This window comes from Bufo gargarizans, chromosome 5, assembly GCF_014858855.1.
Source record: "Bufo gargarizans isolate SCDJY-AF-19 chromosome 5, ASM1485885v1, whole genome shotgun sequence".
Lineage (NCBI taxonomy): Eukaryota > Metazoa > Chordata > Amphibia > Anura > Bufonidae > Bufo > Bufo gargarizans.
The window spans coordinates 215,348,541-215,375,048 of NC_058084.1; the positions used below are offsets into that span (position 1 = coordinate 215,348,541).

General features: G+C 47.2%; 1 protein-coding gene across 1 annotated transcript; it reads left to right on the forward strand.

The window, feature by feature from the left end:
* The first annotated feature begins 314 nt into the window (after positions 1–314).
* Positions 315–25,622, forward strand: LSM5 (LSM5 homolog, U6 small nuclear RNA and mRNA degradation associated). Its single transcript, XM_044294251.1, has 5 exons — positions 315–469; positions 602–697; positions 5,789–5,816; positions 16,528–16,600; positions 25,282–25,622. Exons 1-5 carry the CDS (start codon positions 424–426, stop codon positions 25,312–25,314), a joined length of 276 nt encoding a protein of 91 aa, XP_044150186.1. The 5' UTR covers positions 315–423; the 3' UTR covers positions 25,315–25,622.
* The last annotated feature ends 886 nt before the right edge of the window (positions 25,623–26,508 follow it).

A 26,508-nucleotide genomic window follows, 5' to 3' on the forward strand; every position in this document is an offset into this window, starting at 1 on the left:
CACTCTCCCTCCAAAATACAGTCCCATGTAAATACCATCTCTACTCTCCAACATACAATCCCATGCAGATAACATCACTCCTCTCCAACATACAGTCCCATGTACAGTAAAACATCTCTCCCATCCAACGTACAGCACCAACAGCTACACCCACCCACCCACTCCGTCTTCACTTCACCAACAAGCACTGACGTTTCCTTCGTATTCCAGGAGACCCTGCCCATTAGACCACTAGAGACTCCGCCTCCTGCTGTGACATCATACCCACCAGGAGGAACTTCATTCTAGTCTCTACCATTGAATAGTAGAGTCTGACCGATCGTTTACTGCGCCTGCGCGCATCATAGCTTCGGCGGTTGATTGCACAAGCTGCCAGAAGGCGGACAATTACAAAAACGCGTGAGTCCAGCAGTGTGGGCTAAGATGGCGGCTAATGTCACCACCAACCCTTCACAGTTACTTCCGCTCGGTATGTATGCTCTAGTAAAGCCCCGTGGTTTCATGCAGGGCATTATGGTGGTTGGCAGAATATGCTGGGACCTGTAGTCCTTCAGCACAGAAAGCGCTCTGAATTGCATGTTTCCCTTTTGTGTTTTCACAGAGCTAGTGGATAAGTGTATAGGATCTCGTATCCACATTGTCATGAAGAGCGATAAGGAGATTGTCGGCACGCTTCTGGGGTTCGATGATTTTGTTAGTATCCTTTAGTGGTGGTCACTGCAGCATGGGCGGAGGGTCTGGACTGGAAAACCACAGCGGCAGAGGATTCCGGCAGGCAATCTGGACGCAAACGGATGGCATTTGTCAGATGGATCCGGATGCAGATCTGTCTGACAAATGCATTGAAATATCGGATCCGTCTCTGTGTCATCTGGAAAAACAGATCCGGTTTTATTTTAGTTTTGCATTTTTAAAGGTCTGCGCATGCGGACGTCACCGGGCTTCCTGGCAGCCCCATGGAGAGCCCCCGTACGTCATCGGATCTCCAAAAAATGCCTTTGCCCTGCACGATTTAGTGCAGGGCAAGGGAGAGCATCGGAGCTACCCCTTTAATGCCGGATCTGGCATTCCGGCAAGCGTTTCTCCTCTTACGTCCAAAAAAACGTAAGAGGAACGGAATGCATTAGGGTAAAATCCAGTTTTTTTTTTTTCCGGTATTAAGCTCCTGTGACAGAACTCAATACCGGAAAAGATAAACGCTAGTGTGAAAGTACCCTTAAAGGGGTTATTCAATTTCACAAACATCCCCTCCCATGGGCCAGGCCCCTACCCGTAATACACTTACCCTGTGCCGCTCCTGGTCCCCCGCTGCTGCTTCTCCCTGTACACAAATTAAAACATTCGGTGTCGGGGGGAGCAGCCAATGGCAGGCGGGGACGAGCCTCCCTAGCATCACCTGCGAGGCTCTTCCCCTGACACCGGATGCTTTCATCTGTGTACAGGTAGAAGCAGCAGCGGGGACCAGGAGCTGCACGGGGTAAGTGTATTACCCGTTAGGGGCCTGGCACATGGGGGGGCTGTCTGTGAAATTGGATAACCCCTTTAAAGGGCTTGTCCAGGATTTTATATTGATGCGCTATCCTCAGGACAGCCGTCAGTATCAGATTGGTGAGGGTCTATCCTATCCTCAGGATATTTTTAGGAGGTGAGTAGACGCCTGGACAGAGGAAAGGCTGTGTGTATTTTCTTTCCGGGTCCGTTCCGTGTTTTATTTTTATTTTTTGCATACCGTATGCTTAACCATTCATCTCGCAGCGCTTCTTCTCCTTCTCTTCAAGCAGATGATGAAACCGTCACTGGGCTTGGCGCATGCCCGGCGAAACACTTGAGGCTGATGCCCTCAGTTCTGAACACTGCCTGCGTTTCCACTCTTCCGGTTCAACTGAGGGCATGCACCGAGCCCAGTGATGGTTTCATCCTTTGCTGGAAGATAAGGAGAAGAAGCACGGCGAGATTTGTCAGCAATGCTGAAAGGAAGGATGGGCAGGGTTATATGCTGTTAGTGATATGGGGGGGGGGGGGGGGGGTGGCACTGCTAGGGGCATAGAGTATGAGCTAAGGGGAGGTGTGCTTGGGTTCTGCTGGAGGGCTGGCCTGGTCACTCAATGGAGGTGTTCCTGGGCACCTTTGAACAAAAATAACGCCCCTCTGGGCACCTTGCTGGCTCATTTTCATAAGGAAAAAAGAGGATTTTTTTCAAGATAGAAACCAAGCAGCAAGGAACGAAAAGCACATCTGGAAATGGGTAGTAAGTCCTGCAAGACAATAGTTTTAGTTTAATGGTGATGATTCTGGTGACAGGTTTCCTTTAATAAGTTACAAGCTGATTTGGACAAACCTACTGTTTGGGCCTCCACTTGGAAAATGAGGTTCAATATAGATACATGTAAAGTAATGCACTTGGGGGCTAATAATCTGCATGCAGCATATGTCCTAAAGGGAGTAACATTGGGAGAGTCACTTGTTGAAAAGGATCTGGGTGTATTAGTAGATCATAGCCTAAATATCAGCTTGCAATGCCAGTCAGCTGCCTCTAGGGCCAACAGACTGTTGTCTTGTATTAAAAGACAGGAATGTAATACTGCCACTATGCAAAGTGTTGGTTTGGCCTAACCTGGAATACGCAGTTCAGTTCTGGGCACCTGTCCATATAAAGGATTCCCTGAAGTTAGAAAAAGTACAGAGGAGAGCGACTAAACTCATAAATTGCCTGGAGGGTCTTATAAGATTAAAGGGGTTCTACAGCAGGGCTCGACAAATCCCAGGTCGCCAGTGGCGACCAGGAATTTTGTCCTGGCGCCTGGGTATTTGCCCCTGCTTGAAAATAGGCCCAGCACACCATCAGCCACTGGAGGGTTAAGACTGCGAGCAAAAAAAAAAAAAAAAGTTTCAATCACTTGCGCACCAGGCTCGGACTGCCACTCTGCCTGGACCCCTCAGCTTTCGGCTCCATCATGGTTTGGCCACTCTCTCTCATCGTCTATCGGTCGCAGTGTGTTGATGTCGCCGTGCGTCATCTCCAGGGCAGTTGAAAATGGCGAAGCCTTTACCGGAGCCCGGCCGGTACTTTTGTGATAACTGTCCGGCAGACATCAGAGCCCGTGTGTCCCAGTAAGAGAGAGAGTCTCGGCGGGGGAAGAGAAGTTAGTGAAGGGGAGGCAGAGCGGGAGCACAGGTAGCGGTGCTGCACTCGCTGACAAGTGGAGGGAAGACAATCAGCCCATCATTATTCCTCCTGCTGTATACAGCAGCAGCGCAACATCCCAGGGCACCAAGTGCTGCCAGGTCCGTGCACGGCCAGCTCTGCGGCGGTAAATGATGCGCTCTGCACTTATCCGCCAGGCTCAAAGTTTGTAATGTCTGCCTGCTACAGCCAAGTTGGCCTCGAGCACGGCCATGAACCCAGCGGGGAGCTGCATACCTGCTGCAGTCATTAGGCCGGAGCTCCTGCTAGCCACAACTGGTGGCCATTCCTGCACCGTGCTCCATCCCTGCAGTTACCATTCGGCCATTTCTTAGTTCTGTCCCTTTCTAGGAAAGCTGGGTGACAGCCTGTATACCACACAGAAAGCCGGGTGGCAGCTCCTAGGAGAGCTGTGTGGTATACAGGCTGTCTGTCGCCCATCTTTCCTGGTCTCCTGAGGAGAATATATCTCAGTATAGGAACATTTAGATACGTTATCATATGATTTACCCATTCAGGAGTCTTGGAAAGCCGGGTTGCAGCTCCTTTGAGAACGAAGACTACTGAATGGCCAAATCATCTGATGACTTTTCTATATGCTCCCATACTGAGATATATTCTCCTCAGGAAAGCTGGGTGGAATTCAGCCACGATCAGTTACACATGGTGAAATCATATATTACCACGGTGCGGATTTGAATTGTGCACAGTAGGTTCATTTCCGTGTGGATTTTATGAAGTGTGAGGATTTTTGGCAAAATCTTATCCATTGTGCTGGTATTTGCTCCAATACGCTGTGGATTTCATAGCTGCAGTTCTATGAGATGAATGATGAGCCCGGACCAAACATCCTGGGGAAGGGAGCTCAGTTCTGTCAGCTGCAGGACAGGGATTATGCACGCAGTGACGTCACGGCGCAGGGATTATGCACGCAGTGACGTCACGGCGCAGGGATAATAAACAATGCCCATGTTGTTTGATTCTAGACTTATTTATATGTTAATTTAAGAGGTGTTTTTTTTTGTCGCTGAAAATAAGGCTTTATAAGGTTAAAAAAAAAAGGCTCCTAACTTTTTTAGCTGGCTCCTAGATTCCAAGGAAATTTGTCAAGCCCTGTTCTACAGTTTGTTTTAACTGTCCGACCCCGCTTATCAGCTGTTTGAGAAGGCACCGGCGCTCCAGCCTTGAAAAAAGTCGTCTAAAGGGTGACATGATTAACCTCTACAAATATAGTGCCATCTCGCTGCCTGCCGCCATTATTGAGAAAAACAAACTTTTATAATATCCTCCCGCCGGCCGTGTCTGCAGTGTAAATCGCGTAGTTTAGCCAGCAGCCGCCTGAACGGCGTAAGATTTACACTGCAGACATGGCTGGCGGGAGGAGAGCAGCGCTGCAATGGCCTTGTCAATCAAGAGAAGAAGGGCGTGAAGAGGTGGGCAAATGGAGCCTCTAGGAGCAGGTGCAACGCCCCCCCCGCCCACCCCCCGCTCCTAGAGGCTAATTAAACAGGGCTCCAGACAAAAAAATATATATATCAAGAAGCCATTGGCTCCTAACCTGAAAAATTTCGGAGCCAAATTTAAAATACATGTACGGTATAATAAAAAATAAAAAAAACACACGTCTTACCTAGGGTTGTCACCAAAATACCAAAATTTGTACTTGATTTCGATACTATAAAAAGGTATTGCGATACTTGATACCACTTGAAAAAAATAAAACGCCAAAAAGGCCGCGTGCAGTCCACATTTTATAGAATTTCTGCACCATAATAGAACAGTCCGATCCTAATTTTTGTCGGGACAAGGTGACCAAAAAATGGCAAATTGCACTTCTTTTTTTTTTCTGTTTTGGCATTCACCGCATAGGACCATTTTGGTCGCCATCTGGAGCCCTGCATATTATTAAAGTTTTTTTCTCAATAAAGGCTTCAGGCAGTGAGATGCCACCAATCAGCTGTGAAGGCGGTGGTGCTCCATTCACTTCAATGGGGCTGAGCATGTTATAAAGCACAGCCATTATACAATGTACGGCGCTGTGCTTGGTAAGCTGCGAGGAGGCCGTTGTTCTCAAAGGAGCACCGCTGCCTTCTCAAACAGCTGATCAGCAGGGCTCCCCGGGTGTTGGACTCCCACCGATCAGATACTGATGACCTGCCCCCTTTAATGCCATGTTATCTTTATACAGGATCCGGCAAAAACGGCAATGCCATGTATGTGTGCTGTGTGGTATTTTATAGAAAAAATGCGTGTCTTATATTTTTATTTTCTTTTTATTAACCTAATTATAATTTTTTCCTCACTAGGGGAGATTACTTTTACTATGCATTGGTATACCTTAGGCATGCAGTCACGACAAGCCTTTGTCAGGTTTGTGTGGCTGAGCTGCCAATGATAAGACATTGCGGTCCCATTGAAGCAAATGGGTCTTCACTGCGATACTGGGTGCACATTGCCGGTGTCCGTGGTTTGCGGTCCCCAAAATGGACATTCGTGTGAATAGGGGTGACAACATCTGATTGCAGTACAGTGAAGCCAGTGAGCTGCGTCTTTAGTTTGTATACTACTGCACTGTTACCATGTTTCCTTTACGTTGCTCTTCAGATATGGTACTAGAAGATGTTACCGAATTGTAAGTACATTAAATTATGGTATTTTACCATAATAGTTTTATCATGCATGTTAGAGTATTCGGTTTACAGAAACTCCTGATAATACTCAGTTGTTTCCATCTTTTTAAACCCGTGCAACTATATGAACAGGTCCACCTAATGTGCATGACCAGTTTAACCACCTCCGGACCGCCTAACGCACATGTGCGTTCCGGAGGTGGCAGCCCTGCGCTCAACGACGCATATACGCGTCATCTCGCGAGGGCCGGGATTTCCTGTGAACGCGCGCACACAGGAGCGCGCGCTCACAGGAACGGAAGGTAAGCGAGTGGATCTCCAGCCTGCCAGCGGCGATCGCTCGCTGGCAGGCTGGAGATCCGAATTTTTTAACCCCTAACAGGTATATTAGACGCTGTTTTCATAACAGCGTCTAATATACCTCCTACCTGGTCCTCTGGTGGTCCCTTTTGTTAGGATCGACCACCAGAGGACTCAGGTAGGTCAGTACAGTCCCACCAAACACTACACTACACTACACCCCCCCCCCCCCCCGGTCACTTATTAACCCCTTATAAACCCCTGATCACCCCATATAAACTCCCTGATCACCCCCCTGTCATTGATCACCGCCCTGTCATTGATCACCGCCCTGTCAGGCTCCGTTCAGACGTCCGTATGATTTTTACGGATCCACGGATACATGGATCGGATCCGCAAAAAGCATACGGACGTCTGAATGGAGCCTTACAGCGGGGTGATCAATGACAGGCGGGTGATCACCCATATACACTCCCTGATCACCCCCTGTCATTGATCACCCCCGTCATTGATCACCACCCTGTAAGGCACCATTCAGATGTCCGCATGATTTTTACGGATACATGGATCGGATCCGCAAAACACATGCGGACGTCTGAATGGAGCCTTACAGGGGGTGATCAATGACAGGTGGGTGATCACCCATATACACTCCCTGATCACCCCCCTGTCATTGATAACCCCCCTGTAAGGCTCCATTCAGACGTCCGCATGCGTTTTATGGATCCGTAAAAAATCATGCGGATGTCTGAATGGAGCCTTACAGGGGGGGTGATCAGTGACAGGGGGGTGATCACCCTGATTACCCTGATCACCCCCTGTCATTGATAACCCCCCTGTAAGGCTCCATTCAGACGTCCGCATGCATTTTGTGGATCCGATCCATGTATCCATGGATCCGTAAAAAATCATGCGGATGTCTGAATGGAGCCTTACAGGGGGGGTGGTCAGTGACAGGGGGGTGATTACCCTGATCACCCCCTGTCATTGATAACCCCCCTGTAAGGCTCCATTCAGACGTCCGCATGCATTTTGTGGATCCGATCCATGTATCCATGGATCCGTAAAAAATCATGCGGATGTCTGAATGGAGCCTTACAGGGGGGGGGTGATCAGTGAAAGGGGGGTGATCACCCTGATTACCCTGATCACCCCCTGTCATTGATAACCCCCCTGTAAGGCTCCATTCAGACGTCCGCATGCGTTTTGTGGATCCGATCCATGTATCCATGGATCCGTAAAAAATCATGCGGATGTCTGAATGGAGCCTTACAGGGGGGGGTGATCAGTGACAGGGGGGTGATCACCCTGATTACCCTGATCACCCCCTGTCATTGATAACCCCCCTGTAAGGCTCCATTCAGACGTCCGCATGCGTTCTGTGGATCCTATCCATGGATCCGTAAAAAATCATGCGGATGTCTGAATGGAGCCTTACAGGGGGGGTGATCAATGACAGGGGGGTGATCAGGGAGTCTATATGGGTGATCACCCCCCTGTCATTGATCACCCCCCTGTCATTGATCACCCCCCTGTCATTGATCACCCCCCTGTCATTGATCACCCCCCTGTCATTGATCACCCCCCTGTCATTGATCACCCCCCTGTCATTGATCACTCCCCCCCTGGTAAGGCTCCATTCAGCCATTTTTTTGGGCACAAGTTAGCGGAAATTTTTTGTTTGTTTTTGTTTTTTCTTACTAAGTCTCATATTCCACTAACTTGTGTCAAAAAATAAAATCTCACATGAACTCACCATACCCCTCACGGAATCCAAATGCGTAAACATTTTTAGACATTTATATTCCAGACTTCTTCTCACGCTTTAGGGCCCCTAAAAAGCCAGGGCAGTATAAATACCCCACATGTGACCCCATTTCGGAAAGAAGACACCCCAAGGTATTCCGTGAGGGGCATATTGAGTCCATGAAAGATTGAAATTTTTTACCTAAGTTAGCGGAAAGTGAGACTTTGTGAGAAAAAAATAAATAAAAAATCAATATCCGCTAACTTATGCAAAAAAAATAAAAAATTCTAGGAACTCGCCAGGCCCCTCATTGAATACCTTGGGGTGTCTTCTTTCCAAAGTGGGGTCACATGTGGGGTATTTATACTGCCCTGGCTTTTTAGGGGCCCGAAAGTGTGAGAAGAAGTCTGGGATCCAAATGTCTAAAAATGCCCTCCTAAAAGGAATTTGGGCCCCTTTGCGCATCTAGGCTGCAAAAAAGTGCCACACATGTGGTATCGCTGTACTCAGGAGAAGTTGGGGAATGTGTTTTGGGGTGTCATTTTACATATACCCATGCTGGGTGAGAAAAATATCTTGGTCAAATGCCAACTTTGTATAAAAAAATGGGAAAAGTTGTCTTTTGCCAAGATATTTCTCTCACCCAGCATGGGTATATGTAAAATGACACCCCAAAACACATTCCCCAACTTCTCCTGAGTACGGCGATACCACATGTGTGACACTTTTTTGCAGCCAAGGTGGGCAAAGGGGCACCTTTCGGATTTCGCAGGCCATTTTTTACACATTTTGATTTCAAGGTACTTCTTACACATTTGGGCCCCTAAATTGCCAGGGCAGTATAACTACGCCACAAGTGACCCCATTTTGGAAAGAAGACACCCCAAGGTATTCCGTGGGGGGCACAGCGAGTTCCTAGAATTTTTTATTTTTTGTCACAATTTAGCGGAAAATGATGATTTATTTTTTTTTTCCTTATAAAGTCTCATATTCCACTAACTTGCGACAAAAAATAAAAAATTCTAGGAACTCGCCATGCCCCTCACGGAATACCTTGGGGTGTCTTCTTTCCAAAATGGGGTCACTTGTGGGGTAGTTATACTGCCCTGGCAATTTAGGGGCCCAAATGTGTGAGAAGAACTTTGCAATCAAAATGTGTAAAAAATGCCCTGCAAAATCCGAAAGGTGCACTTTGGAATATGTGCCCCTTTGCCCACCTTGGCAGCAAAAAAGTGTGACACATCTGGTATCGCCGTACTCAGGAGAAGTTGGGCAATGTGTTTTGGGGTGTCATTTTACATATACCCATGCTCGGTGAGAAAAATATCTTGGTCAAATGCCAACTTTGTATAAAAAAATGGGAAAAGTTGTCTTTTGCCAAGATATTTCTCTCACCCAGCATGGGTATATGTAAAATGACAGCCCAAAACACATTCCCCAACTTCTCCTGAGTACGGCGATACCACATGTGTGACACTTTTTTGATGCCAAGGTGGGCAAAGGGGCACATATTCCAAAGTGCACCTTTCAGATTTTGCAGGCCATTTTTTACACATTTTGATTGCAAGGTACTTCTCACACATTTGGGCCCCTAAATTGCCAGGGCAGTATAACTACGCCACAAGTGACCCCATTTTGGAAAGAAGACACCCCAAGGTATTCCGTGAGGGGCATGGCGAGTTCCTAGAATTTTTTATTTTTTGTCGCAAGTTAGTGGAATATGAGAATTTGTAAGGAAAAAAGAGAAAAAAAAAAAATCATCATTTTCCGCTAACTTGTGACAAAAAATAAAAAATTCTAGGAACTCGCCATGCCCCTCACGGAATACCTTGGGGTGTCTTCTTTCCAAAATGGGGTCACTTGTGGCGTAGTTATAATGCCCTGGCAATTTAGGGGCCCAAATGTGTGAGAAGTACCTTGCAATCAAAATGTGTAAAAAATGGCCTGCAAAATCCGAAAGGTGCACTTTGGAATATGTGCCCCTTTGCCCACCTTGGCTGCAAAAAAGTGTGACACATCTGGTATCGCCGTACTCAGGAGAAGTTGGGGAATGTGTTTTGGGGGGTCATTTTACATATACCCATGCTGGATGAGAGAAATATCTTGGCAAAAGACAACTTTTCCCATTTTTTTTATACAAAGTTGGCATTTGACCAAGATATTTTTCTCACCCAGCATGGGTATATGTAAAATGACACCCCAAAACACATTCCCCAACTTCTCCTGAGTACGGCGATACCAGATGTGTCACACTTTTTTGCTGCCAAGGTGGGCAAAGGGGCACATATTCCAAAGTGCACCTTTTGGATTTCACCGGTCATTTTTTACACATTTTGATTGCAAGGTACTTCTCACACATTTGGGCCCCTAAATTGCCAGGGCAGTATAACTACGCCACAAGTGACCCCATTTTGGAAAGAAGACACCCCAAGGTATTCTGTGAGGGGCATGGTGAGTTCCTAAAATTTTTTATTTTTTGTCGCAAGTTAGTGGAATATGAGACTTTGTAAGAAAAAAAAAAAAATAAAAAATAATCATCATTTTCCGCTAACTTGTGACAAAAAATAAAAAGTTCTATGAACTCACTATGCCCATCAGCGAATACCTTAGGGTGTCTACTTTCCGAAATGGGGTCATTTGTGGGGTAGTTATACTGTTTGGGCATTGTAGAACCTCAGGAAACATGGCAGGTGCTCAGAAAGTCAGAGCTGTTTCAAAAAGCGGAAATTCACATTTTTGTACCATAGTTTGTAAATGCTATAACTTTTACCCAAACCATTTTTTTTTTGCCCAAACATTTTTTTTTTATCAAAGACATGTAGAACAATAAATTTGGTGAAAAATTTATATATGGATGTCGTTTTTTTTGCAAAATTTTACAGCTGAAAGTGAAAAATGTCATTTTTTTGCAAAAAAATCGTTACATTTTGATTAATAACAAAAAAGGTAAAAATGCCAGCAGCAATGAAATACCACCAAATGAAAGCTCCATTAGTGAGAAGAAAAGGAGGTAAAATTCATTTGGGTGGTAAGTTGCATGACCGAGCGATAAACTGTGAAAGTAGTGTAGTGCCGAAGTGTAAAAAGTGCTCTGGTCATGAAGGGGGTTTCACCTAGCGGGGCTGAAGTGGTTAAAGGGGTTGTGCACTTTTGGGGGACTGTTGTTAACCTTCCCCTTCATGGCCAGACCCAAAGGGAAGCAAACTTACCTGCTTCTCTGCACTGGCTCTCCCTGCTCCTTCTGTCCCTGGCTTTGGCTGCTTTACTGTGCTCTCAGAATGTAAACTTCTATTTGATGCTGCTGCAGCCAGTCGCTGGCTGCAGCAGTGTCCTGCTTCTTTTCCGTCATGTCACCATTTGACATGATGCAAAGGGAGCAGGTCACCACTGTGGACAGCGACTGGCTGCAGTGGCTTTAAACTGGAACTTTATATCCTGGGAGCACAGTGGAGCAGCCAAGGCCGGGAAGCGGATAAGTGTGCTGCCCTTCACAGGTCTGCCCAAGAGGGACATATGCAAAAGTGCATTCCCCGTGTCTACCCTGTGATGGCAACAAGCTGTATTCTGCTCTGTGTGGAAAATATAGGCTGCTACAAATGGCAACCTTTTTGGGGAGCAGACGCGCAATGTTAAAACTGAACCCAGCCATACGATGTTTATTCCAATTTTCCTAAAAATCCATTTCTACAAGCATACAGAATGTTAGTGAATTTCTAGCAGGGCTGTGGCGTCTGTAAGGCTACCTGCATATGTTGCAGATTACACACCTTTATTTTTCATGTGGATTCTCATGCCGGCAAAGTGCGAGACTTCACAAATCTCATGTACACTTTGCTTCTTCGCTCCGTGCCGATATTGACCTGCCATGCGGATTTTTAAATCCTCAGCGTGTTAGTACTTTCTGAGGTTCTTTTCTGCGGATTTCATCTTTTTCAATGCAAGGGTAAGATCTGCGGCAAAACCGCACCAAAAACCCACAACTCGAGTGCAGGTAGCCTAAGCCAAACTTCCAAATTCAACTCCGACTCCAGCTCCGGACTACTTTATAAAATGGCTCCTGTATTATAATTAGTAACTAGAAAAGCTACCATTTCTGGGGAAGTTGTGTGACGTGTTCTTGCCTCCACCAGTAGTCTACAACTGGGTGGAGTGGGCGGAGTAACTGGGTGGAGTGGGCGGAGTAACTGGGTGGGGGGGCAAAGATAGTAAACGCTACACTAACCAATTGATGCACATGGCAAGCTTGATAGTGAGAAATGCATTTCAACTTTTACTTATTTCTATAGCACATTTAATTGCAATGTTGTTTCCCAAAGTGCTTCACAGTTACATTAAAACATACATTTACAGCTGTAAAGTGAAAGTAAATATCCCAGCATGCATTGCGGCAAGCATCTTCAGAGGAGTAGTCACATGACATCCCCGCCCACCTCTGTTCCTATAGAGACAAGAGCCCTTCAGACTTCTGTACAGACACAGCAATAGAAAGCACACCACAGTCCTAGCAGTAAAGAGAGGTCACTTCACTGGCAGTTGCCATCTTCAAATGGTTGTAGTGTAAAAATGATAAATCCTACAGCGAAGAGCTTTATATTGTGAGAATCACAAGACCCAGACCTACATTTTGATGCATAGTATGTGTAAATGAGGCACAGTCGCAGTTTAGAAATTGCCCTTCAAATTTGAGGTGGCAAGAGTGGAGTTTCAATGAATGTCAATGGGCGGCGTGAGTTGCAAACAAATAATCATATTGTGAAAACGATCAGGACTATGGCTTAGCCGTGGTATTTTTAGTGGCAGCAGGGATGGCTGAACGTTTTTATATAAGATTTGTGTAGGTGGGCTTGAAAATGAGGGAGTGGTGGCAGTTTAGAAATCATGTCCTGATTTTTCAGCTCCCACTCTAGCTTTTGTCAGCTCCCACTCTAGTTTTGAACATTCCGCCATTCATTCCTATGGGACCAATTTCACCACAAAAATGCTGATATTTCGTGCATCAGCTCCGTTCCCCCAGTGCCTTCAGCTGCTGCCCCCCCCTTCTAGCCATGTCCCCAGCGACAGTACTTACCTTTCCTGTAGGGGCGCCGCTCCACAGCTCCTCCATCTTCTCTGCGTGCTGCACTGTCGTCCTGACGTCACACAGCGTTGGGTCATAGTGTGTGCTTATGTGCACTATGACCTAACGATGTGTCAGGAAGAAAGTGCAGTGCAGAGTGGGCCGGCGGGTGACCACGGAGTGGTAAGTAATGGCAAACGCTTCACTCCCACTCACATGACACAAACGAATCCTCGTTGCAAAAAACTTGCATTGAGGATTTTATTTTTTTGTGTTGAATTACCTAATTAAATTGAGTAATTGTTTCAGTCATGATGTCATTTCCGGGCGCAGCAGGTTCTTGCAGGTCACAGGAAGGATAAAAGGCCACAGGACCTGCTCAATGGCGTCCTCACAGAGCAATCCTTTCTACAGGAGGAGAACAGTGCAGTGTCTGCTGGCGGATGGGACAGTTTTACAGATGAGTGCCCCCATCACGCCAGGCTCTGTAGCCGAGCCTGAAGCAAATCCAGGAGTTGAGTAGCCTCGTATGAGGCACATGGTGTACCCTTATGTAAAGAATGTACTTCTAATGTGGTAAAAGCTGAATCATCTAGTTTCCTAAAAGATATCAGGACATTAGTTAAAGAAGTAGTCCAGTCCGCACTAGCTTCTCGGCATCCAGCTCACCCTAACCCTCCTCAAATCATCCGTGATAATCCCAATCCAGTGTATCACTCAGATTCTGACGTTTTGTGGGTCTCGGACGCTAAAACATCCTAGAACTGTATTCCCTGTTCCAGATAATGAAAAGTTAATCAGATCAGAATGGGAGAAGCCAGATAAAATATCTTTCATTCCTAGGGGTATCAAGAGGCGCTGTCCTTTTAACGATGAGGATTGTGCCGATTGGGAATCCATTTCCAGAGTGGATGCTCCTGTGGCTAAGGTAGCAAAACATACCCGCCCTGCCATTTTAAGATTCAGTGCAGCTTAAAGGCCCCATGGATAGGAAAGCAGAGAGCCTACTAAGGAAAACCTGGGAGGCTATGGCAGCTCTTCTTAAGCCAGGGGTGGCTTCTACTTGTGTACCTAGAACCCTTAATTTATTCTTAGAGCAATTGGAGATTCATCTAATCAATAAAACGCTGAGAGATGAGCATTCCATTACTAAAAATGGCAACTAGTTTCTTACCGAATGCTGCAGCTGAATCTTTCAGCACACACAGCAGTTTTATCTAATACAGCCAGACAAGTTCTATGGCTCAAAGCATGGGCAGGGTATATACATAAAAAAAAAAAACTAGCTAATTTCCCTTCCCTTTCACGACCAATACGTTTTTGGACCAGATCTAGACAAGATCTTAGAAACCCCACTGATAAGAAGAAAGGTTTTCCAGAAGAAAGATTTAAATCAAAAAGACGGGGTCTGTGATCCGTGACTTTTTTTTCATTCGTGAATCTTTCTTGATTTTTGGAGGATCCACGGACGTGAAAAAAATGTCGTTTTGGTGTCCGTCTGGCCGTGCGGAGCCAAACGGATCCGTCCTGAATTACAATGCAAGTCAATGGGGACGGATCCGTTTGACGTTGACACAATATGGTGCAATTGCAAACGGATCCGTCCCCCGTTGACTTTCAATGTAAAGTCAGGAGTCCCTTTTATACCATCGGATCAGAGTTTTCTCCAATCCGATGGTATATTTTAACTTGAAGCGTCCCCATCACCATGGGAACGCCTCTATGTTAGAATATACCATCAGATTTGAGTTAGATCGTGAAACTCAGATCCGACAGTATATTCTAACACAGAGGCGTTCCCATGGTGATAGGGACGGAAGACTCGGCTCCTTTTTAAGAACTTGGGAGCAAATAACATCATAAGAGAGGGTTACCGTTTGGAATTAGTCTTCCCCTCCAGAAAAAATTATTACGACTGTTCCTCCCTCTCAACAAGGTACCTTAATGATAGGCATAGAAGATTTACTAAAATTAGGAGCAATAGAACCTATCCCGGAAAATCAATTAGGAGAGGGCCACTACTCTCGCCTATTCTTAGTAAAAAATAAAAAAAGTCCAGAATTATAATACATCTAAAACCCTTGAACCAACATGTTGCATATCAAAAGTTCAAGATGGAAACTTTAAGATCAGCAGTAAAATTAATAAGAAGGATTGATGTCCTAGTTCTCCTCTGTGCCCTGTAAAATCCCGCGCCTATGCCGTCCCGTTTAGTATTCGGCGCAGTGAGTGAAGTCGGCAGCAGGAGAGTGTCCTCCACTCACTGTGCCTGCGCAAAATACTAAACTGGACGACGCAGGTGCGGGATTTACGGGGCACTGGGGAGAACTAGGACATCAAGTAACTGGACATGGGCGTGCCAAAGGGTGAGAAGATTGAGCCTCTAGGTGCTGCAGCAACGCCCCAGTAGCACCTATAGGCTCATTAGCATATTATAAAAGTCTTCATTTTGAGGGAACGGCGGCAGGCAGGGAGTCAAAAATCATAGTTATGTTCTGCTGACATTAGCACATCGCTAATGTCAGCCCGATACATAACTATCTTTCTGATGACAGAAACCCTTTAACACGGTCTTGTCAGGGTTAACTTCGGGCTCCTTTGAACCATTAGAATCTATTTCCATAAAATGGCTCACCTTAAAAAACATTTTTTTGGGGTAGCTATAACATCAGCGAGACGCGTCTGTGAACGCCAGGCCTTGTCTATTAAGGATCCTTTCCTCAGTATTTTCCGGACAAGTTAGTGTTTAGTTCCCAGTTTTTTGCCAAAAGTTTCTACTTTCCATAGATCGCAGGATATAGTAATTCCCTCGTTTTGTGGGAACCCCAAAAATGAGCAAGAGGCTATTTTTCATACCTTAGATGTCAGACGAGCTGTACTAAGGTATCTAGAAATGACAAAGGATTGGAGAATTGACAAGAACCTTTTTGTCCAATTTTGCGTGCCAAATAAAAGTAGAAGAGCGGCGAAAAGGTCTATTTCCCGCTGGATAAGAACAGCTATTTCAGAAGCCTTTAAATTAGAAGGGAAGGAAGCCTCGTCACTTAGAGCACACTCTACAAGGGGCATTGCTGCTTCTTGGGCAGAGAGATGGTCAGCCTCTCTACAACAGATCTGTAGGGCGGCAACCTGAAGAAGAATACATACAGTTACCAAGCAGTACAACTTTTTTTTTTTTAGTGTGAAGACATGGCCTTTGGACGGATTGATTATACATAACGTGTGTGTATAAAGATATAATGAGATAGATAGAGATAGATAGAGATATATATATATATATATATATATATATATATATATATATATATATCTCTATCTATCTCTCTCTATCTCTATCTCTATCTATCTCTATTATATAATCTCGATCATTATATTATATTCCTAAATTCTTATGTTCATGGAATAAATCAGTGAAACATTTTGATTTAATACTTTTATTTGAAGCAGGGGTTAGTCGTTTCTGCAGAATGTCCCCATGACTCTGACTCCACAGTCCTGATATTAGAATGGGTCTACCATATGTAAATGTTCACATTTTTTTATATATTTTTTTTAATTCAATTAAGATGATAGTTCTTTATTCACCTGTTTTATTTCTTTTCACCTTCAGTGAGATCACGCCTGAAGGAAGACGAATTACGAAGCTAGATCAAATTCTGTTAAATGGAAACAATATAACAATGGTAGGTGACCAAATCTGCTCTTTTCACAGCAGTATTTTACTTACCAGGTGTGGAAGCTACAGAGAAAAAGTGTAGTGGGACAGTAAACCTAGAAATAAATGATGAAACTAACCAAGATATATAGTTGTCCACATGGTGTGTCAGTCTTCAGCATTTGATGCATGATCCCGACGTGGGGAAGATTTATCAAACCGGTATAAGGGACAGTTTTCTGCCTCAAAATCGGCTCCAAAAATACCTAATTTTAACCGCCTCCGAACCGCCTAACGCAGGATCGCGTTCCGGAGGCGGCTGTCTCAGGCAGAGTCACACATCAATGCGTCATCTCGCGAGACGCGAAGTTTCCTGTGAACGCGCGCACACAGGCGCGGCAGGTAAGAGAGTGGATCTACAGCCTGCCAGCGGCGACTGTTTGCTGGCAGGCTGTAGATGCGATTTTTTTTATTTTATTTTTTTAAACCCCTAACAGGTATATTAGACGCTGTTTTGATAACAGTGTCTAATATACCTGGTCCTCTGGTGGTCCCTTTTGCTTGGTCCTCTGGTGGTTCCAAAGTATCATATTCCACTAACTTGTGTCAAAAAATAAAATCTCACATGAACTCGCCATACCCCTCACTGAATCCAAATACGTTAAAATTTTTAGACATTTATATTCCAGACTTCTTCTCACGCTTTAGGACCCCTAAATTGCCAGGGCAGTATAAATACCCCACATGTGACCCCATTTCGGAAAGAAGACACCCCAAGGTATTCGCTGAGGGGCATATTGAGTCCATTAAAGATTGAAATTTTTGTCCCAAGTTAGCGGAAGACTTTGTGAGAAAAAACTAAAAAAAATCAATTTCCCCTAACTTGTGCCAAAAAAAAAACTTGCCATGCCCCTTATTGAATACCTTGGGGTGTCTTCTTTCCAAAATGGGGTCACATGTGGGGTATTTATACTGCCCTGGCATTTTAGGGGCCCTAAAGCATGAGAAGAAGTCTGGGATCCAAATGTCTAAAAATGCCCATCTAAAAGAAATTTGGGCCACTTTGCGCATCTAGGCTGCAAAAAAGTGTCACATGTGGTATTGCCGTACTCAGGAGAAGTTGGGCAATGTTTTCGGGTGTCATTTTACATATACCCATGCTGGGTGAGAGAAATATCTCGGCAAAAGACAACTTTTCCCAAAAAAATGTAATACAAAGTTGGCATTTGACCGAGATATTTATCTCACCCAGAATGGGTATATGTAAAATGACAACCCAAAACACATTGCCCAACTTCTCCTCAGTACGGCGATACCAAATATGTGACACTTTTTTGCAGCCTAGGTGGGCAAAGGGGCCCACCTTCCAAAGAGCACCTTTAGGATTTCACAGGGCATTTTTTACAGATTTTGATTTCAAACTACTTTGCACGCATTTGGGCCCCTAAAATGCCAGGGCAGTATAACTACCCCACTAGTGACCCCATTTTGGAAAGAAGACACCCCAAGGTATTTCATGATGGGCATAGTGAGTTCATGGAAGTTTTTATTTTTTGTCACAAGTTAGTGGAATATGAGACTTTGTAAGGGGGAAAAAAAAAACAATTTTCTGCTAACTTGTGACAAAAAATAAAAAGTTCTATGAACTCGCTATGCCCATCAGCGAATACCTTAGGGTGTCTACTTCCCGAAATGGGGTCATTTGTGGGGGTTTTCTACTGTCTGGGCATTGTAGAACCTCAGGAAACATGACAGGTGCTCAGAAAGTCAGAGCTGCTTCAAAAAGTGGAAATTCAAATTTCTCGCCCAGTTTCCTTGGGGGACACAGAAGACCTTGGGTATAGCTCATCTCCCTAGGAGGCGTGACACTAAGTTTAAACTGTTAAGCCCCTCCTCCACAGCTATACCCTCAGCCTGGAGAGAGAGACTGCCAGTTTTTGCTTAGTGTCCAAGGAGGCAAGACACTCCCTGCTACTGCAGGGCTGTTTTTCTCCTTGTTTAAAATTTAGTTTTTGCTTTTTCTCTTCTTTTTGTTCCAGATCATCAGGGACAACAGAGTCGCACTAGACCTCTCTGTTGCTCCCGGGGTCGAGCCGCGCCAGTGCCGGTCATCCGCACTGCTGCCTCCCCCACAGAAGGCAAGGTGGACCAGGGCAGCCCAGCTCCCCTGCATCCCGCCAGCGCAAGGGTCGCCTGCACGCCAAGTCCCTCTTCCAGCGTCCTGCCACTACGGTGCCAGTAGCTGAAGGGGCGACCCTGCTGGAACGGACCGAGGGTGAAGACGACTGTGGTGAGAGAGTGGCTTCTCCAGCCCTACGTCCCCTCCCTCCCCGGTCTCCTGCGTGACTGACCCCCTCACTGGTAGCCTATCCGAGCAAGTGGCTATTGGGTGGCCCTGCTGGACCCAGGTGGTCCCTGGGTGCCGCAAGGCGGCAATCTGCTCCCTCTCCTCCCCTCCATAGCTGATTGCAGGAAAGAGGGGGCGCTTACCGGTGCGGACGGCATGGGTCCTGGGCGCTGCAAATTTAGTCCAGGCTTCGCGGCCTGCTGGGCCGCACCATCTGGTGCTCCTTCCCGGGCCCTGACTCTTCCTGGCCGCGGCCTGCATTGCATGTGCGAGCTATGCTCCACCTGGGCGCCCGGCCGACCATCGGTCCGGTTGGCCGGACGCCGCAAATTTGGGCCCAGGCATCGCGGCCTGCTGGGCCGCACCTCCGCGCCCCTCTCGGGTCCCTGGTTCTTCCGGCCGCGGGGTGGGCTCCCGCAGCCGGCATCGGCAAGAGCTGTGCTCCGGCAGGCCCCGGCCGGCCGTCGGTGCATTCCGGCCGGCCGGGCGCTGCATAGTCTGTTCAGGCTTGCAGCCTGCTGGCACAATTCCGGCGCTCGGGGTGACACCCGCAACCGGTACGAGGGCTCCCGCGGCCGGCTTAGGCCCGGCCGGTACTTTTAATGCTTGCGGCCCGGTTCGGGCGACGCTGAAATTTAGGCCCCGGCTTCACGGCCTACTAGGCCGCAAAATTCAGCCTCTGGAAAAGGGGGGGCGGAACTCTCCAAGCGTGAATTCTTCCCGCCCGGAGGTTCCCCCACCCCCAGGGGTTCGCAGCTCCGCCCCCCCGCCCCCATATGCCTGTTAACCTTTTGGGTACTGGCCGGCTCTTGAGGGCCTGTACGGCCTGTGCCCCTGTATGGTGGTCGCCCTTTCTGCCTCAGGGGGAGTCTGTGATATAAAAAAAAATAAAAAAAAAAAGTATAATTGTGTTTAAATAACTGGTCCTGTGGGCTGCGCAGGACGCGGTAGCCTAATCATTCAGTGCTGCTGTTGTTTGCATGCTGTCTGTCTTTAGGCGGTATGTCGTGCTCCCCGGCTGCGGCGCTGGCCAGGGCATGTTCCCCCTCCCAGGCGTTTTCTTGCTCTCCTGGGATACGGCGCTGGCCAAGTGCATGCAGATTTTTTTTTCTGGCCGGAATTCGTCGCCCACCTTGGTTCTGGTGGCTGCAGGTGCATGACCCTCCTTCCTAGGCGGAATACTGCACTCTCCCTGGCTGCGGCCTGGCCTCGTGCATGACCCCCCTTTTCTAGGCGGACTGCTGCACTCTCACCGGATGCGGTATTGGCCATACGCACGACCCCCTTCCACAGGCGGGACGTTGCATTCACTGGGTTCGCTGCTGGCTATGTGCATGAACCCTTCTATAGGCGGAATACTGCGCTCACCGGATATGGTGCTGGCCATGTGCATAAACCCCTTTTATTAGGAGGTATACTGCGCTTTCCCCGATTACGGTGCCGGCCTTGTGCGCGTTCCCCTTCCATAGGTGGAACACTGGATTCGCTGCCGGCCATGTGCATGACGCCTTCCATAGGCGGAATACTGCTCTCTCACCGGATACGGTGCCGGCCTTGTGCGTGTACCCCTTTCTTAGGAGGTACACTGCACTCTCACTGGTTCCATTGCAGGCCATGTGCATAAACACCCCCCTCCCGTGGGCAGTGTGCCGCACTCTCGCCGGATTCGCTGCCGGCCATGGACATGTCTCCTTTCCTCAGGCGATACGTACACTCTCACTGACGGTGCTTGTTCTCTTGACAGTACGTTGCTGGTCCTGTACATGGCCCCATCCACGGCGGCGCTCTCGCTGGATGCGATGCTGGCCATGTGCATGACCCCCATTTCTGGGCGGAATACTGCACTCACTGGATGCGTTGCCGGTTCTGAGCGTGCCCTCTAACTTGGGTGGAATGCTTGCACTCCCATTGGATACGGTGCTGGTCTTGTGCATGGTCACCCCTTATTCCATGGGCGGCATTTTGCACGCTCACGCGATCCACGACTGTCCTTGTTTGTGTTGTGCTGGACTGGTACACGTTCCCTTTCATTGGCGGAGTGGTGCACTCACGAAATTTGGTGTTGGGTGGATTTTTGCACAATCGCGTGATGATGGTAACCCTGTGCATGCCCCCTTTCACTAAGTGGACCTTCCTGCGTTCTGCTGGATATGTGCGGCCATGGCCATGGCCCCCTTCTGGGCGGAATATAGTATGTCCTACTTTTCCGAAGTGGGTACCGGCCTTGGCATCCTCCCCTTTTTTTGGGCAGGTCTCTGCATTCTTGCCGACTGCAGTGTTGCCAGGTACATTTCCCCCCCCTTTTTCGGGGCGAACTGTTTGCGTTCCATCGCATGCCGTACTAGTCTTGTGCATGACTACCTTTCGGGTTGCACTTGCTCTTCCGTTGTTACGGTTGGACTCTGGCTGATCCTTCTGTGAGTGACTATTTTTTGCAGTGAGCGGACTTTCTTGTGCGCTCTGTCCATTGTTTGGGCTGTGTATGCTTTCTCCTCCCATAGGTAGGTTGGCCTTCTCACTGCTTACGGGGCTACTCGTACGTATGCCTCCCTTTCTCCTGAGATATGTTTTTTTCTCTTGAGATACGATGCTTGCAGCAAGCCTTGCACTATTCTCTAAAGGGCTCGTTTGGTCCTCCTGTGTGAGCCTAAGGTGGTGTTCAACAAACAGCAGATGCATGCCCAATGTATTAAAGGTGTATACCTTATATATAAGTAGACGGGCTCTACTTGTTCGCTACTGCACCGAGCTGGGTGGTGCTCATTCCTTTCGTTGGCCTTCCGCCCGGGGTGTGTTCGTGGTCCTTAGCTGCGTACTCTTTCGTCCTCCCACGGCGATGTTTCCCTGCGCTAGTGGTCACATGGTCGAGAGCGCTGTCTGCAGCGCCCCTCAAATTCTACGTTGGCTCTGGCGGGACTATGGTTCCCTCGCCTACTACCATTTCCTCCCCTTCGGATGCGGTGTGGTATGAGTCCTTCCGGTTGGCACCCTCTGCGCTTCAGTCTGATCTATTATCGGGTTCGGGACGCTCTTCTCGGGAAGGTCACCCGTCTTCTCTTGGGTAATCGCTTGCCCTGGTCCGGTGGACCTCCACCTTGGTGCGAGACGGTGTACAGGGCGTCTCGGTGTAGCGGGGTTTTGCTCTTGTGCTGTCCTGTGGCTTCCCTGTTGGCCATCCCTCCTTCGATTGGAGGGTGTTCTGCCGGCCTCTGGCTCGATTGCCTTTTCTCGCCGGCTCTGTTTGGCTCCCGCTCAGTACAGATCACTCTGATGTGGCTTTTGTGCATCGGCCACGCTTCAGAGGCTGTTCTTTCACTGCCCTCCCCTCTGGGGAGAGCATGGTTGTTCATGTAGATGGTTCCAGTGTTCCTTTTGGCCTCGTACTGTCTCCCTTGCTCACGCTGGCTGTGCTAGCTGTGTGCCTATTTACCGGGTCTACCGCATTCTGTCCTCCCGTTGGGTGCTGATTGCGTTTTTTTTTTTTTTCCATTCTGGGCAATGGTTCTACTAGGGACTTACCTCCTCGGTAGCTTGGGAGGACTACCATTCGGGCAAGATTGTCCTTAGATCTCCCACACCGGGGCTGTGGAACGTCTTCCTGTGGTGGCTATGTCGGCATGGACTTAGCCTGTTTTATCCTGGCGGTTGCTGGACGGATCCTTCGGTTCCTTCCGTCTGTCCTTCTGCTTCCCCACTCCGGGTGGATGCAGGGCAACGTTGCTTGGGGGCCGACGGGACCAGTTTTGCCGTGTTACTGGTCTGCGCCTGATCTCATTGGGTTTTCACCCGCTTGCCTGGGCGACCCTAGCGGGCTCGCTGGTGTTCGCTCCTGGCCGTGTTTTCGTTCAGGATCTGTTGTGGGTCTTAGGGTTTTTACCGGGGGTTCTGTGGGAAGCTGGGCGTTTCCCCCACTCTGCCTTTCTCTCTCCATGGTTCTGTCTTCTCTAGTCCGATCTGGACCTGGGACTGGGACCGGGACCCTGTTGCTTGGAGTGTCAAGTGTCGGCGCTGTCCTTCCTCTTTCGGTGTTCCCCAGCCCTCTGGGCCTTCTTCCATGGAGCGACTCTTGGGTTCCTTTTGTACTGCCCTCCGGTACCGCCCTGGGACCTACTTGCTGGGTTCCTGGCGCTCCTGTCTTTCCTTTGGAGCCGTTACAGTAGTTCTCTCTGCTCCTTCTGTCCTGTGCGGTTGTGTTTCCGTAGCCATCGTGTCTGATGGGTGCCTGAGTGGTGGCTCTTCTTGTTCCGAGCCTTATTTCTTTCCCCAGGACAGGGCTGTTCTCCATCCCGTCTCTTCTTTCCTTTCGGAGGTGGTGTTTGTCTTTCTGTTCAGCGAGGCATTCGTCCTCCCCTTCCCTCCCCTGGGAACGGACGCTTCAACGTTTGGACGTAGTTTGGGCCTTGCATTTTTCCTTGGAGATCTCCGAATCTTGTCAATGTTCGGTCTTTTGTGTTTCCGGACGGTCCGCGCACAGGGTTGCGGCCTCCAGGGTGGCTTCCTCCGCTTTCTCAGAGTGACTGTTGGTGTGATTGCCGCACCAAGGGCAGGGTTCTGCTTTTGGTGTCACTTGTCACTGTTTGTTCACCTGAGCGGTCGGTGCCCCCTGAGCCGGAGGCATTGGGCTTCGGCCATGCATTTGTGCTAGGCGGTCACTGATCTTCCTTTCACGTCTTGCCGAGCTACAGGGTGCATACTCGGGCTTCAGCGGATGCTGTCTTGGGCCGCCTGGTCTGCAGGTGGCGGGTTTCTTGATGCCTTCGGGTGCCTCGCCTTGGTGCTATGGTCCCTCCCCTCTTGGACTGCTATTGAACGTCCCAAGGTCTTCTGTGTCCCCCAAGGAAACTGGGCGAGAAAACGAGATTTTTGTATAACTTACCAGTAAAATCTCTTTCTCGCTCTTTCCTTGGGGGACACAGCACCCACCCATTCTTTGTTTTTCTCTGCACGGTTTCCAAGTTTGTTTTACCCGTTGGGTAGTTGGCTTGTTGGTTCCACTTGTTGGGCTTTGCCTTTTCTCACTACTTGGACACGCAACTGGCAGTCTCTCTCTCCAGGCTGAGGGTATAGCTGTGGAGGAGGGGCTTAACAGTTTAAACTTAGTGTCACGCCTCCTAGGGAGATGAGCTATACCCAAGGTCTTCTGTGTCCCCCAAGGAAAGAGCGAGAAAGAGATTTTACTGGTAAGTTATACAAAAATCTCGTTTTTTGCACCATAGTTTGTAAACGCTATAACTTTTACCCAAACCGTTTTTTTTTTTTTTTTACCCAAACATATATATATTTTTTTTTATCAAAGACATAATAAAAAAAGTAAAAATGTCAGCAGCAATGAAATACCACCAAATGAAAGCTCTATTAGTGAGAAGAAAAGGAGGTAAAATTCATTTGGGTGGTAAGTTCTATGACCGAGCAATAAACGGTGAAAGTAGTGTAGTGTAGAAGTGTAAAAAGTGGCCTGGTCATTAAAGGGGTTTAAAGGGAACCTGTCACCAGGATTTTGTGTATAGAGCTGAGGACATGGGTTGCTAGATGGCCGCTAGCACATCCGCAATACCCAGTCCCCATAGCTCTCTGTGCTTTTATTGTGTAAAAAAAATTATTTGATACATATGCAAATTAACCTGAGATGAGTCCTGCATGTGATATGAATCGGGGACAGGACTCATCTCAGGTTAATTTGCATATGTATCAAATCTTTTTTTTTTTTTTTTTACACAATAAAAGCACACAGAGCTATATTTTTATTTTCCACATGGAAAGAGCGTGGGGAAAAAAGAATCAGCATGCCGTTTATTGGCGCAGAATCCACACTGAATCTCCCAATAAAATGAATGGAAAACATTTAAAAAAATCGGTTACGTTTTTGCACCAAAAACGGAGTTGAAAAATGCTCTGTGTAAAATGCTTTTTTTATTAAAGTGAACACCCATTGGTTAAAAAAAACGTGTTTTGAGAATCCGTAATGTGAACATCCTCTGGCCTAGTTGCCCACAGCAACCTACTATCAAATTCATCCCTTCATTTTCCAAAGGGTCTCTGACAAATGAAAGCTGAAATTTGATTGGTTACTATAGGCAACTAAGGCAGTTTTCATACATCTCCCCCAAGATGTTGTAGAAATCCACCCTGACTGGATAGCGTCAGAGCCCCGGCTCACTCCCCATTATAGGGTCTCGGGTCTTCTTGACATGTTCACAATAGTAAATCGTTGTGGGGGCCACAGCTAGGTAAAGGTGCTTTCTGTTATAGCAGGGATTACAGTCACTTTATACATTTAGGACTTGTACAGGTTGTACTAATGATCGGCATCTGTCTGGTGTACATGGTGTATCACATTACTAACCTGTGCATTTCCTTTCCAGCTTGTACCTGGAGGTGAAGGTCCGGAAATGTAAATGGATTGTGAGGCCGGACAACCAGCTGCATCCTCCTTATTTATATCATTTTCTTAGAGCTGAAGGCCGAAGCGGAGATTTTTATTTTTTTCCTTACCTTAATTACGGTGTCCTTGAAGGAATACCTGGATTTTATTTTATTTTTTATTAATACAATGGTTGCATTACGTAATGCATTTCCAAATGAAAGGTTTGTGTTTTTGTATGAAAGATTTCCATCTGTAATGTGTAATGCTATAACCTAGCTCAGACCTGAAAGCAGGTGTTGTATATTAAATATAATTTCTTATAAAAAAAAATTGCAAAAATCTCAGTGTCACGTTCATTATTCCTAAATAATGGCAAAAATGGGAATATCAGTATAAATAATGTCAATCAAATCTTACACAAGCATATATTTGGGTGTGCACGTACTTTTGGCCATGTGGGGAAGCCAGCTACAGTGAAAAGATCTCCATGTGGCAGTGTTATGTGGAGATTTGGCAGCTGATTTATTGGGCTCTATAGAGGACCTGTAACCTCTACTGACATGTCTGTTTTAGTGACTACTTGCAAGGGTAGCAACTATTCTTATGGCTCTATATTGTGCCATCCCTTTATTATTCCTGTTGTAAATGATGACTGACTTGCTGTCTGTTTGTAATGCAAGTTTACCGGGGTGTTAATAGATGGGGTTGTGTCCCTGTACAGTCTAACATTATCCATTCAGTGCTGTCTGTGTCAGACTGGTCAGGAATACATCCCCAACTAGTGACACCCAGATGGATCTTCTCTGCAAACTGCTAAAAACAGCCGCCAGAAGAAGCGCGATCCTTCGTGCGAAACGGCTGTAGCCGCTACTATTTGCCACAGTGTGTCCGCACCTGGATCCGATTTGTGCACTGCCTTCTTATGAAGTCTTGAAATAAAGCTGAAACATAATAACTACTTCGGTGAGTGCTGCAAACTTTGTTCCTTCTTCTTCATACATTGTAACTAAAAAGTGCTTGAGGTTGTGAATGCATTGAAGGTCCATCTAGGTGTTACCAGTTGGGGGTGTGCGCTTACACAGTCTAACATTATCCAATCGGTGCTGCCAGTGTTGACTGAGTAGGGACACACCCCCATGTCAGGAGAGGTTTGGCCACACAGGGTGTTGCATTCAGTAAATCCAAACCTTTGTACAGCCGGTAATGTGGACTAACTTTTAATAAA

What these genes read in the sequence shown, in the direction of transcription:
- LSM5 (XM_044294251.1), top strand. Translation starts at nt 424, where the DNA reads ATGGCGGCTAATGTCACCACCAACCCTTCACAGTTACTTCCGCTCG. An exon ending in TTCACAGTTACTTCCGCTCG is followed by an intron (nt 470 to 601) that starts GTATGTATGCTC and finishes GTGTTTTCACAG; the next exon opens with AGCTAGTGGATAAGTGTATA. An exon ending in GGGGTTCGATGATTTTGTTA is followed by an intron (nt 698 to 5,788) that starts GTATCCTTTAGT and finishes GTTGCTCTTCAG; the next exon opens with ATATGGTACTAGAAGATGTT.